Source organism: Nanorana parkeri, unplaced genomic scaffold, assembly GCF_000935625.1.
Source record: "Nanorana parkeri isolate BGI_ZX_2015 unplaced genomic scaffold, ASM93562v1 scaffold1465, whole genome shotgun sequence".
Taxonomy (NCBI): Eukaryota; Metazoa; Chordata; class Amphibia; order Anura; family Dicroglossidae; genus Nanorana; species Nanorana parkeri.
In genome coordinates, this window is record NW_017307733.1 from 349,810 (window position 1) to 363,233 (window position 13,424).

At 44.8% G+C, this 13,424-nt stretch overlaps 1 protein-coding gene across 1 annotated transcript in view; it reads left to right on the forward strand.

Moving 5' to 3' along the window:
- Positions 1-234: 234 nt before the first annotated feature.
- BZW1 (basic leucine zipper and W2 domains 1) overlaps positions 235-13,424 on the forward strand; it is a 20,394-nt gene continuing 7,204 nt past the window's right edge. Inside the window, exons 1-6 of the mRNA XM_018570154.1 lie at positions 235-369; positions 6,923-6,998; positions 7,122-7,298; positions 11,268-11,362; positions 11,826-11,891; positions 11,972-12,107. Of these exons, the coding sequence (XP_018425656.1) occupies positions 6,935-6,998; positions 7,122-7,298; positions 11,268-11,362; positions 11,826-11,891; positions 11,972-12,107 (538 nt within the window). The 5' untranslated portion in view covers positions 235-369; positions 6,923-6,934. The remainder of the gene's footprint in view (positions 370-6,922; positions 6,999-7,121; positions 7,299-11,267; positions 11,363-11,825; positions 11,892-11,971; positions 12,108-13,424) is intronic.

Here is a 13,424-nt window from a genome sequence, read left to right on the forward strand (position 1 = left end):
ACACGCAGGGGAGCCCTATCATTGCACCGTGCATGAAAGACGTGCGGCTTTACTTTTCCTCACCCATTGCTCAGCACTCTTTTATAAAATTGTCAGGTAATTAATGCTGAAAAAAATACTGCACACACAATACAAGTCTGTTATATAAACTGACGAAATTCCTCCTCCTCCCACCGTGTCTGCACGCACTGGTATCGCCCCCGTCTTTTCCCCGCCCACAGTGACGTAGCAGGGAGGAGCTCCGGCCTCTCTCTCTCTTCTTCTGGTCGTCGAGTAGCACAGGGGAAATTCTCGGACGAGGCCTGTGTTGTTTGTTTCCCGTTACCACCCGCCCCGTCTTTGGCCCGTTTTCTGCCTGCCTTACATTCGGTAAGATACGTACTGGGTTGATATTGCTCGGTACCGGAAGCGGCATTCGGTGCCGGGCACAGCTTCGTAGGAAGGCTTTTGATGGTGGTTGCCGGGTAGGCCGGAGCGGTGTGAGCCGGGTGGGGTGTTGGCAGGCTGTATTTCTAATAATTACAATTTAAATGGTCGTTTCTTGGTTGGGGGGCATATAGAAGATCCTTGGGCAGGAGTGTGCAAATTAAAGAAAATAAAAACATTATTGTCCAAGGACTGAAGCTGGCGCCCTGACTACTTGACCTGATACAAGAAATCATTTTAACTAAAACCAGATTTAACTGTGCTAAGTGCTTCTCATTGGTCGGTGCAGTCAGGTGACCAGGCTGCCCAATGAGTGCTTGCAATTTGCAAGCAAAATAGCGAAGGGCCGTACTAGACAGCAGTACAGAGGGAAATAACTGGTTGCTGGAAGGTAAGTATAGCGGGAGAGGGGGCCAGATTTGAGGGGGTAATTCAATTTCCTCCAAATTACTCGGGGAGGTGAAGTTATCCTTTTATTGCACATTGTGTGTATTAGAGAACGCTGCTGCGTGGCTACCACAAAGTTAAGCTTCTTTCACTTAACTTTATTGCTAACACAGGAGCTAACAAGCCCCTATGTGACCTTTTGGAAGTGACAGATTATTTTTATGGAGACTGTCTCCCTGCCTTCTAATACAGAAGATGGAGCATAGCATTGTGCATGATCTCCTGTGCAGCCTGGCTTGTGACAGCTGAGACAGGCAGTACTGTGTCTCACTGATCACACAGCGAAGATTGGACATTCTCTGGTCTGCTCTCCGCTCTCCATCTTGTCATGTGCTGTTTTCCAGGGTCCCCCAGAAACCACAGCAGGGAGGTGGCAGAACCAGCAGCCCAGATCACTTATACAAAACCGGCGGTTCCCCTGCTCCTACACTTAGCCCTGTTTGCCTACAGCAGAGCTAAATGTGGGTGGGGGGCACCTGCCTGGGCCCCAGAGCTTCATATCCTGGGCCTGGGAGATATGAATTGTGCACTCCTGCTTGGGGTATGTGGGCTTTGTAGTATGTCTGCCTGGTAGCCACACTGTACAACATGCAGCCTTATTTCTAATAAGCACTTTATAAAAGCCTGAGCTCCCTTATGCTTTATACCCCTGGGGTACACTTGTTGCCAGCAAAACATAATGTTCTCCAAACATCCACTGATTTTTAAATAATGGAGTCTAGTTACAGCTATGCGTTCATTCCCTAATGTGTTTTTCATTGATAACAGTGGAAGGCCATCAACATATCACAGCTTGTTGACATCAATGTGCATTTACCTGGGTTTATGTGCATCTTAATGCATGTTTTCTGGTGTGTTTTACATTATTTAAATGGAAATGCATCAAGCAAAAAAATGCAACAATGTGAACCTATCCTTTGTGTTTTATATAATGCTTAAAAGGGGTAGTTCACCTTTTCCAGTGCAGTCAGTGTACTTTTTTCTTTGACCCCCTCCCCTGACCTAAACAATTCCACCCTCACCTCCTGCAGATCCATACTTGCTGAGATCCAAGGACCGTTGCTCTGCTGTTATCATCTAGCGCTGCAAGTCTCCCTCTCCTGGCTGGGAGATGGTCCTATAGAAGTCTATGGGCCTGAAATGTGCAGGTGCGGCCAGCAGAGTGATCTTGTGGTGCAGAATGCCTCTTGGTAGTTACAGATCTGAAGAAGGGAAGGTGGGATCGTGGTGGTCAGGGGTGGGAGACAAAAAGGCTACATGCACTTTGTTTTCAATGTGCACTTTATGCTTTAAAATTTTTAGTTTTAATTTTAAAGGGTAACTTCACTTTAAAAAATGATTGACGTATAAATTTGTTGCATAAACCATTTTGTAATTTAATGTTGTTGAAAATGACCTGTCCATTTCAACCTGTAGGTGCTGCAATGTTCTAAATTTGTCAAACAAAAAATCTATGCAATAGGGTGGCCTGGAGGCTTTTGTATACAGTTGGTGTACGGAACATCCCAGAAATGTCACTTCCTACTTCTGTGATTGGCTAACTGTCCCAGAAGTCTACAATAAGCTACAAGTACAATTTTTGGCGTCTCTTGCGATAGGAATTTTATTTTTTGTGATGAGGGAGAGGGATGCCGACACTGCACCTTTCCCTATTGCAACACAGGAAGGTCACCAGCTGATTATAATCAACCCAGACCCTCCCATTCTGCTGTTTGTTTCACCGTGTCCTTTCCAAACTATTTCTCAAGAACAGAAGCCGGTAGGGAACTGCAACAAAGTTTGTTATAATTCCTGTAATGTTATGAGATCACCCAGAGGATTTTTTAAAATCTCAACAGAAGTAGACTTACTCTTTAAATGTAATACCTGTATTCTTATTACCCACATATGTGGAATACAGCGTACGTTTGTCACATCACTGGAACAAGCACACTCCCTCTTTCAAGACCTGTGCATGTGCAATGCGATCTCTCTCCCCTGTCACAGCAGTGCTGAGGTCAGCTGATGTGACGGAGGGAGCCCTGCAGATGCTCTTGTTTTGAGGGGGTGTGCTTGTTCCTATTAAGTTGGAGTGTGCGGCCAACTTGGGAGGTGTCCCACATCACCAGCAAGACAGCGCTCCAGTAGTAGTCTCTCGGACAAACTGTCTGAGATGAGCATACAGGTATTGCAATTAAATTACTAACTTTAAAGCTATAATGTCTTTTTAAAAGTACATACACCCTTGGCTGCATAGCGTCTTATTGCGAAAGGTGAACTAACCCTTACATCTCAAAAACTAGGCACATATTCTAATCTGTACTATTTCCTTTTTAGCTTTACAAAACTCTGTCATTTGAGGGCCACGCCTAGGCAGTCCATTTAATCTGTATGCTCCTCTCAGTCACATCCAGAGCACAATAGAGCTGTCTGGTTAAAGATTAGTACAGGGGACTCGGCATAAACTTGCAGTTCAGAATCACAGGAGCACTACAATTGTATTTCCAAGCAAGCTTCTGGGGTGTCACTTATGGCCTACCCCTATACCCTTTAAAGGAGAACTATGACCTAAGGGCAAATAAACATACCCCTTACCTGTAGTCTATTAGCAGTATTCATTATTTCCAAAGACGAAGCGCATCTGAGAAAAACATCTTAAATTATAGAAAACAGCCACCTGCAGCCCTGCTTCCAGCTCCTTTCCTGATGGAGGCGTTAACAGTTAATGCAGCCCGGCCTCGGCTTTTTCTTTTAAACACAGGGTCCCCTTCGTCAGGCTCAGAGACGACATCTCTGAGCCTGACGAAGGGGGCCCTGTAAGCGCTTGAGACATTTGTCAATAAATGAGCATTTAAGTGCTTTTATCTATTTTGGAGTGCTGGTGACATCTTCCTTTTTGACATAGTACTATGTGTCCCCAGTTATTTACATACACTGTAGTGATCAGACGATCACTCCAGTGTTTGTGCTGCACAGAGGATCGGTAAATATCAATGATATTTACAGATTCCCCCGCTCGGCCACGCACACAGCCGGAAACTGTCAGAATGACAGCGGCTGCTCTCTCCTCCACGCTGGGCTGCTCTAATGGCGCTCTGTCACTGTGATCGATTTTCTATTTGGATCTCTGCTGCCTCAGCCTCTACAAACTGGGGAGAGTTGCGGGGATCTGTGGAGTCAGAGATCCCTGCCTGGAGCCGCTCCAGGCAGGGATGAGAGGCTTAACATGCTGGCGGTCATTGGGTGGGGGGTGTGCCTGGAATTTTTGTTCATAGCTGTCAGCAATACATTATAGAGCACCATGTGTGGGAAAGTGCAGGCTTACTTGAGCAGTCTTCCAGCAATGTGTTTCTGAGATCGTGCCTGTCTATCGGCGGCTGTCATCCGCCCACACCTGCTCCTCACTTCTCACCGCGTCCCTGTGCCGATCGTGGATGCGGGCGGTGAGCGTGAGGCGGGGAGGAGATGCGGCGTGTGGAGCGTGGATGCGGGCGGGCAAGGTCTGGCAGCGACAAACGTGAGGTGGGGAGGAGCTGCAGCGTGTGGAGCCGTGAACAGGGCCAACCAATCGGAAGCCGATTAATCGATTGAAAAAGTTGACAACTTTTTCAATCATCGATTATGTTTTAGTTGTTGCAGCCCTAAAGTCTATGGTGACTTATTGCAAGTAATGCATTCCATGTGTGGCTTGTATATTTCCAGTCGTTGTGAATCAGGCAAGATCAAATACAGTTCAGACATGTTTATTCACTTACTAAAGACTTTATAATATTGCCCTGCCATCCCTGTGGTGCTAATCAGAATAACTTCTTTCTAGTTTACTATTAAGCTGGCTCCACACACATCTTACAATATATTAATGCAATGTGCACTGCTATTTAGGGCTCGTTCACATTAGCCAGCTTGCTACAATGCTGTGTCTGAGTCTGCTGGTGAGCACTGTTATGCAGTTTCAGTGCATCATTGTGTTTTGTGGCAGGGTTTTTTTTTTTTGTAAACTTTGACCGTTTTATAAAGTTGCACACCATTTATGTCTGCTAACAGCAGCACTGTGCGGTGACATGCAGTACTGCGCAACGCACTGTGGGGAAAAATGTAGCCCACTGCATTAGTTTGAATGGCACCACAATCCAGGACAGATGTGAATTGTGGTACTGATGTTGCAGGTGCCTTTTTCACCAATTGAGCCTCTTCAAAGCATTTCTAAGCCCAAAACTGCAATATTGGCTCACTAAGTACAGGGAATACCTGTTATTGCAATACATGCAGTGTCCTTGTTGCTTCCTTTTTAGTAGCTGATGCATCTAACAATACCATCTTGTCTAAGCTATTAATCCATCCTCATAATGGTAGTCTTGTCCTAGTGTGACAGCCATGGCTTCCTCTCAATACAGGCGAGTGTCACCCTGGGACAGGAAGTGTTATTTGTAGGGTAACCAGGGGGGGAAGTAAACTGATAGGATAGGTAAGGCTGAAATGTTTTGTTTTTGATATGCTCTGTTTTCCTGGAGTTTTCACTTGGAAAGCTTGATTCATTGCACCTTCTTGTATAACAAGCCAGTTATAAATAAATGGGGGGGGGATTGTAACATACACACTCACTGAAAGTATAGTATACTTTCCTTTTAACATTTTGGTTAATTGAATGCCGATTAATTTCATGCAATAATATCACTTGGCAGTTGTTAGGACTATTCAAACTAGAGGTCCTTGCTGTATTGGGTCACTGTTGTGTAGTTTGCTCCTGAGGGTCTAGGCTAGGGAGATCTGGATGACAATAGGAAAGGAGTGGACTTTTGGTAGAGGAGAGAAACGGCTGTGAGGATGCTGCAGGAGTGGACTGGTTTGTCATCCTGGCTATAAGGACACTTTGGGAAGGCATAGTACTGTTAATCACGTTAATTTTTCCTAGAATGGGTTGAAAATACTCCAGTCACTTTTTTGCTTTGGGGGTTTTTCTTTTTGTTTCCCCCCCCCCCCCCCCCCCACACTTCTCGATCTATCCCTGCAGAGAGCCATGGCTCACTCACGGCTCCCTGCAGGGATTCCCCCCTCCACTTTCTGATCCTCCAGCGCTGACTGGCGAAAGGGGTCGGGCATAGCTGGCTCTGCCTCTGGATAGGCAGAGCCAGCGGTCAATCCAGCAGCTAGGTGGATCCAGACAGTATTGTCGGGATCCGTCCCGGCTGCAGGGTCTCAACTGTAGCTCGCAGTATACTGAGCTTTGGGTCACGGGAGAACACTAGTTTGTGTTCTCCCGTGACCCTTAGGAGAACTATGGGGAAAAGCCCTGACCCAATAGTTCTCCTTTTTTAATCCTAGGCTGCCTTAAAGGAGAACTATGAGATGAGTGATTTCCACTCACCTCATAGTTCTAGCCGACCTGTGACAATGAGACTGTCACAGGTCGGCTCAGTAGATTGGGAGGTGAGCGAACACATACAGGCGTTCACTCACTTCTCGATCCTGTCAGGGCTCTCTGCCGTGACAGGGGAGGGGCTGGATTCCCCCCCCCCCTCTGATCCTCCAGCCCTGCCTGGCGCAACGGACTGGGGAGGGGGCGGGTACAGCTGGCTCTGCCTCTAGGTAGGCAGAGCCAGCTGTCAGTCACCGAGCTGGGCGGATCCGGACATAATTGTCGGGATCCCCTTTAGCTGCGGCGTCTCAGTATACCGTGAGCTGTAGCTCGCAGTATACTGAGCTTAGGGTAACGGGAGGACGCTAGTTTGTGTCCTCCCGTCACCCTAAGGAGAATTATGGGAAAAGCCCTAACCCCATAGTTCTCCTTTTTAATCTACAAAATTCTGAAGTTTTTGTCTCGTACGTAAACCTAACATGTCAACTTAAGTCTTGTCATTAAAAAAATGGCTCTGTCATGACCACCTGGAAACATTAGTGGCTTTGAGTTGTTATACTGCTGTATTAACCCCTTCATGACTGAGGCCCTTTTTTCATTTTTTGCACCCATATCTGTCAGTATAATTGTCACTATACTTGAATGACTGTTCATTGGAAACAAAAAATGGCTCATTGTAATGTTTCTAATCGGAATGTTTGTCTTCTCTTGCAGGGCATCTTTTTTATGAATAATCAAAAGCAACAAAAGCCAACGCTATCTGGCCAGCGTTTTAAAACACGCAAAAGAGGTAATTGTAACGTTGTGTTTACATTTCATGAATTGAAGTAGTAATAGAGGCATGCCAAATTGAGTAATATGCTTCTTCAATGGATAAGAGCACCCAATCCACCACAATTCTTTTCTGTTCCAGATGAAAAGGAGAGGTTTGACCCTACCCAATTCCAAGACTGTATTATTCAAGGCTTAAATGAAACTGGCAACGACTTGGAAGCAGTAGCAAAATTTCTTGATGCTTCTGGAGCGAAACTAGACTACCGTCGCTATGCAGAAACACTTTTCGACATCCTGGTGGCTGGCGGAATGCTGGGTATGTAAGAATATAAATTTGTTTTGTGCGTCTAACGCAAACATCTTGTCCACTACCATGACTGGTCACTAGGCTTTAACTATATAAAAACGGTGCTGCAGTAGCTGGTTTAGGAGTGAGGTTTTAAATTATACCACCTGGTTTCATTAGCACTGTGGTTGTTTGTGCTGGAAATGACTGCTGGTGATAGAGCCAGCAGCTAATCAAGCCAGTTGATGGGCTCCGGCTAAAGGTGGCCATACACCTTACGATTATCAGACAAAACTTTTTGTCCGATGATCGAACCGTCGTGAGATTGTCCGGCAGCACCAAAATGCCCCGATTATCGCAAGGTTCAATTAGCCATAATTAAAGAAAAGCACCTGGAAGAATTGCGGTAATTGACCGCACATATTTTCTTTTGCGCATGAGCAGTGTAGATCGTACAGAAATGCCACTAACCTTGCGAAAATCGTACGATCGCCCAAAGTTTTCAAACATGCTGGTAAGACAAGCCGTACAACTTTATAGTATTTGCGGTTGCACACTCCCCATACACCTTGCGATTATCGTGTATGGGCACCATTACAGAGCCTATTGCCATTAACGAGGCTCTATTGTCCAAAATGAACACAATGCTTCTGCTCTGTGCTATGAACTTGTTGACCATCATGTAACACTGCAGAGCTGATGCTTGCTGTTGATGATCAGTTGCTGAGGTGGAGGAGGGATGGATAAGTCTTTTTAGGGACCCCACATAGGTGTTTGTGCAAAAAGGAGAAAATAAAAAATCCTGTTGACCGACCCTATTCTGCCAGTTGGTATTTTTTGAGATTGCACCAGTTTCCATCTGCTTGAACTTCGTCCAATCTTTTTCAGGAATACTTTGTGCGTTGTGTTGGGATGTGTAAAGGGAGGGGCTAAAACTCTGAGGGGAATTTATCAAAACGGGAGCAGACAGATTCTGGGGCAGTTGCCCATAGTAAGTTGTAACAAGTCTTGCGGTGGTTGTAAGGCGTGTGGCCAGCATTACTCGTAGAGGTAACGTCTCCCAAGTACAAGATGAAACTTCTATTCCAAAAGCACAACTCACTCCAGGTGTGGGATGGATTGTATCTGCCCCACCATTAACCCTTCAGAAACCAATAAAAGGTAATAAAAAGCATATGCAATAACATACCTTGTATCAAGATATTAATGGTGTAAAATTAGTGCACTCTAACCCCACACACAATGACAACTACCATAAATATTTATTTATGGTAGTTGGGTCATGTGTGCGGTGTTTGCACTGATTTAATACCATTTTAGACCATTAATATCTTAAAACTAGGTATGTTGCGTGCCTGTTTGTCACGTATTGGTTTCTGAAATGTTAATGGTGGGGGCAGATGCAATCATCCCACACCTGGAGTGAGGTGTGCTTTTGGAATAGAGGTTTCATCTTGTACTTGTAGACTTTACCTCTACGAGTAAAGGTGGCCATACACTTAACAACCATCGCAAGACCTTGTCTTGCGATGGTTGTAAAGTAATTTAAAAAAAACGTACGGTCTGCCCATCTTGGACAGGCAGATTGCACTCTCGATCGCAAGCCCGCGGGCGGGCTTCTGATGACCGCAATGCTGAACGGGCGTGCGCACACGGTCCGTTCGGCATTTGTTTCCCGAGCACCGTTCAAACCAGCCGAAAACCGTACGATTTTTCGGCTGGTTTTCTAGCGTGCTCCTTAGACAAAAGACGTGCGACCGTACAGTAGAAACGGTCGCACGTCTTCGTTCACACTGCACGATTCTCGTACGATCGCGGGATTTCCCTTAAGCCACATTTGGTGAATGTGTGAGGAGTTTGTTCTTTGGTCTGGTGTGCTTGCTGTTATGTACACTTTGACTTTGCATCAATACAAAACACAGGAGTTATCACTTGTATCCTGCGGACTGAGGTCATTCTTTGTCTTTCGTTCATGTATGGTGGGACGCACACACTCTAACCTGCACCTGCGGAGGAATTAAAGTGTCAACTCGGCTGCAGAATCAGAGCAGCGAGGATTTTTGCAATACTACAGTTGGCTTTCTTTTAATTTTCAGAGCTCTAGTAAACAGAAGAGAGAAGTGAATTGGGTTACTATGGACACTGCTCCACATTCTTCTCTAGTTTTGATAAATTCCCCCAAGGGTCTGTTCTTCCCATGGAGTTTTCAATGAAGTGACCATACATAATCTGTATCAATGATGAATATCGGTGGTTCAAACTTTAAATTGTTCAAAAGGCACAAATCTAAAACTTTAAAAACACAGGTTTCGAATTAATACTGGGGCTCCAAAACCCTTTCACGATTAGAGGTATAGGCCAGGAGAATCTGCTAGTATTGAACACGATAAGGTGAGCAAGATGGAGAGAAGCCTAGGTTCAGGGCTTGTTCACACAATGTCCAGACCAGAACAGTTTGTTCCCAGACCAAGAAAGAATCCCAATGTGTCCCTATGGTGTTTCTGGGCTCTGTTCAAACCAGCGCAGTCCAGACCAAAAATACTGCTTTTCATTTTCTCTGGTCTGGAATGCATGGAAATGCACTGGACTGCAACTGAAAGCCCATTTTAAGCTTAAAAAAAATGCACAGCACTGCGTTTGCGCATCTGGTCCGGACATACTGTGACCATGGCCTTAATGCAGAGCAATCAAAGCTAGTCTTTGATACTGTGGTTCATGGGGACTGGGCTGAAATTCCTTTTGTCAAAGATCTGCTTGGTTAGCTTTTCATTTAACGTTGGCTATTATGAGGGCTCTTAGAATGGAAAGTGAACTCTGATTTTGGGCTTTACTGCTTTGCTGAATTTTATAGAAGGCTCACCCTCTCTCCTAGAGGTCTGGAGGCTTTTTTTCTTGTAAATATTTGTGACTCTGCTTTAGGACAAATTTACTAACATTTGTGTGTACAATGTAAATATAACTCTGCACAGTTCTCCTGTTTTAGTGTGTGGAGCAGCCATGTAGTATCCAAGTCTGATATGACATTAGATTTCTGCTGATTGAAATCGTACGTAGGTGAACTTCCTGTGAGCTTCTACAGTCTGGATGCCGTACAGCAGGGGCGCCCACTATTTTTCATCTGGAGATCTACTTTTCAAATGACAAGCTCATTGAGATCTACCAACGAAAAAACACCTGCATTCAGGGGCGGGAGTGGGCTGCGCAGGCAGGCCCCTCGCCCACAATGCGATCACCTGCATTAGTGCCTGTGTTCCAGTCCAGTGCGATCCGCAAAAATGCTGCAAGCACTATTTTTGCAGATCGCACTGGACCGGAATGCAGGCACTAATGTGCCTGCGTTCAGAGTGCGGGCGATCACACTGTGGGCGATGCCATTGACTTCAATACAGCTCCACACCCCCTCCCGCACTGGAACGCAGGGAGTCGGCCTGCTTACATTCCAGTACATTACAGGTCCCGGCGTCCTGTCCTCCCGTGGTGCTCGTGTGGCCGACATTGCACATGGGGTGTCCTGCACCTTTCCATCTGCAGTCTCACACATTCAGCCGCATGAGCACCACGGGAGCATAGCCGTAGCCAGCTCCTTTTGGGCCTGAGGCAAGAAAAGTTTTTTTTATATATATTTTTTACTATTTTTTTTTTTTTTAACTCTTTGGGGGGGCTTCGGGGAAATATTATTATTTCCCCGAATATCCAGGGAAGCGGCAGGAGGAGAGGACATGGTTATCTACCAGTGATCGCTACGCGATCGACCTTATGGGCACCCCTGCCATACAGAGTACTCTGGACCATATTGGAACAAGCATTGCACTTTCTTATATTGGCTGCTGGGCTAATGCATTCAATAAATGTTCATCTGTTGCAGTAAATGCAGGACATGTTCAAGCTGAATGTCTATAATTGGTATCCATTTTCACTCTTACATCAAGCTTCCTAGTGCAGTAAGAGCTGGGAACATTGTACTACGTGTGTGCTAATGATGCCATTTTAATCTTGCAGCACCAGGTGGTACTCTTACCGACGACGTGATCCGTACCGATGTCTGTGTGTTTTCAGCACAAGAAGATCTAGAGACCATGCAGGCATTTGCTCAGGTATGGTATGAAGAATGTCAGATTGCATAATTTTTTTATATACAATGTATTTTTTGGGGACTGCTAAACAATCCCATGGCAGGTTTGCATTTCTGTAACTGCCTCTTAGCTGCTTTGATTAAGTGACAGCAGGTTTAAACTTGAATTGGTGGTATTCTTGTGTTTTTAAATACTGAAGAGTTTTGCAGAAACTGAACAGTGGGGTCCATTTACATCTAATCTTGGATTTGAAATGCTGTCTGTGCCCTTTTGGGGACTTCTCCTTAATTCTTGCTGTGACCTTGACAAAGTGAAGAGTAATCTCTACACTGGGGACTTGGCAGTAAAATCTTGCAAATCCTAACCTGTTGCACCATGTCCAGAACTAAAATAAAAAAGTTTGGAATTTCTTTAACTTGGCTGAAAAGTGTTCGGCAAATTCAGGTACAGATGTTTTATTCATAGATCACTACTTTACCCTTAGGTTTTTAACAAACTAATCAGACGTTACAAATACCTGGAAAAAGGCTTTGAAGAAGAGGTCAAAAAGGTGAGACTTGTGTTTAGCTCTAATTGGTATAAATGTATTTATTTAAAATCCCCTTTACATTTGAAACTCTTCTCTTCCAGCTGTTTCTGTTTCTGAAAGGTTTTTCAGAGTCTGAGAGGAATAAGCTGGCCTTGCTAACTGGTGTTCTTCTGGCCAATGGGATTCTTAATGCATCCATTCTTAACAGTCTCTACAATGAGAATTTGGTAAAAGAGGGTAAGTGTTTGTGTGTGTTTTGCACTGCTTGACATGGGGGGGGAGACAACAGGAGAGGGATATAAAAAGATATCAAAGGAATTGAGAATGCCAATCGGCAGTGTTCAAACTCTAATCAAGAAGTGGAACATGAGGGGTTCTGTTGAAACCAACTAAACTGTCAGCCACAACTGCCAGGACAATTGTTCGGGATGCAAAGAAAAACTCACAAATAACTTCAGGTGAAATACAGGACACTCTGAAAACATGTGGTGTGGCTGTTGCAAGATGCACAATAAGGAGGCACTTGAAGAAATATGGGCTGCATGGTCGAGTCGCCAGAAGAAAGTCATTACTAAGCAAATGCCACAAAGAATCCTGCTTACAATACGCCAAACAGCACAGAGACAAGCCTCAAACCTTCCGGCACAAAGTCATTTGGAGTGATGAGACTAAAATTGAGCTTTTCAGCCACAACCATAAACGCTACATTTGGAGAGGAGTCAACAAGGCCTATGATGAAAACTACACCATTCCTCCTGTGAAACACGGAGGGGGATCGCTGATGTTTTGGGGATGTGTGAGCTACAAAGGCACAGGAAAGTTGGTCGGAATTGATGGCACGATGAATGCAGTATGTTATCAAAAGATACTGGAGGACAATTTGCATGCATCAGCCCGGAAGCTGCGCATTGGGACATACTTGGACATTCCAACATGACAATGATCCTAAACATAAGGCCAAGTAGACCTGTCATTGGCTACAGCGGAGTGACAGTTCTGGAGTGGCCATCTCAGTCTCCTGACCTCCAATATCATTGAGCCACTCTGGGGAGATCTCAAACGTGCAGTTCATGCAAGACAGCCCAAGAAGTTACAGGACCTGGAGGAAGAATGGGCTCTTTACCATCTGAGAAGATAAAGAGCCTCATCCACACATACCACAAAAGACTTCAAGCTGTCATTGATGTTAAAGGGGGCAACACACCGTATTAAGAACTGGGGTATGTAAACTTTTGATCAGGGTAATTTGGGTAGTTTCTGTTTCATTATGATTGGAAAAGAGTTGATTGATAAATGGCTTCAGCCAAACGCTACCCATGAGTGACACAGTTTTTGTGTTCTCATTCATATTCTCTGACAAATGGCCAGGAAATCATACATTTTGCCAGGGTATGTACTTATGAGCACAATTGTACATTGGTTGCTTCTGAGGGGTTTATATTTGTATGTTGCAGTCAAATCTGTGTAAGTTTGAACATGACTAGTTTTTTTTTTTTTGTCCAAAAGTAATGGTTATACCTCACCTAATAGGGCATTTCTGTACCACGTTATGAG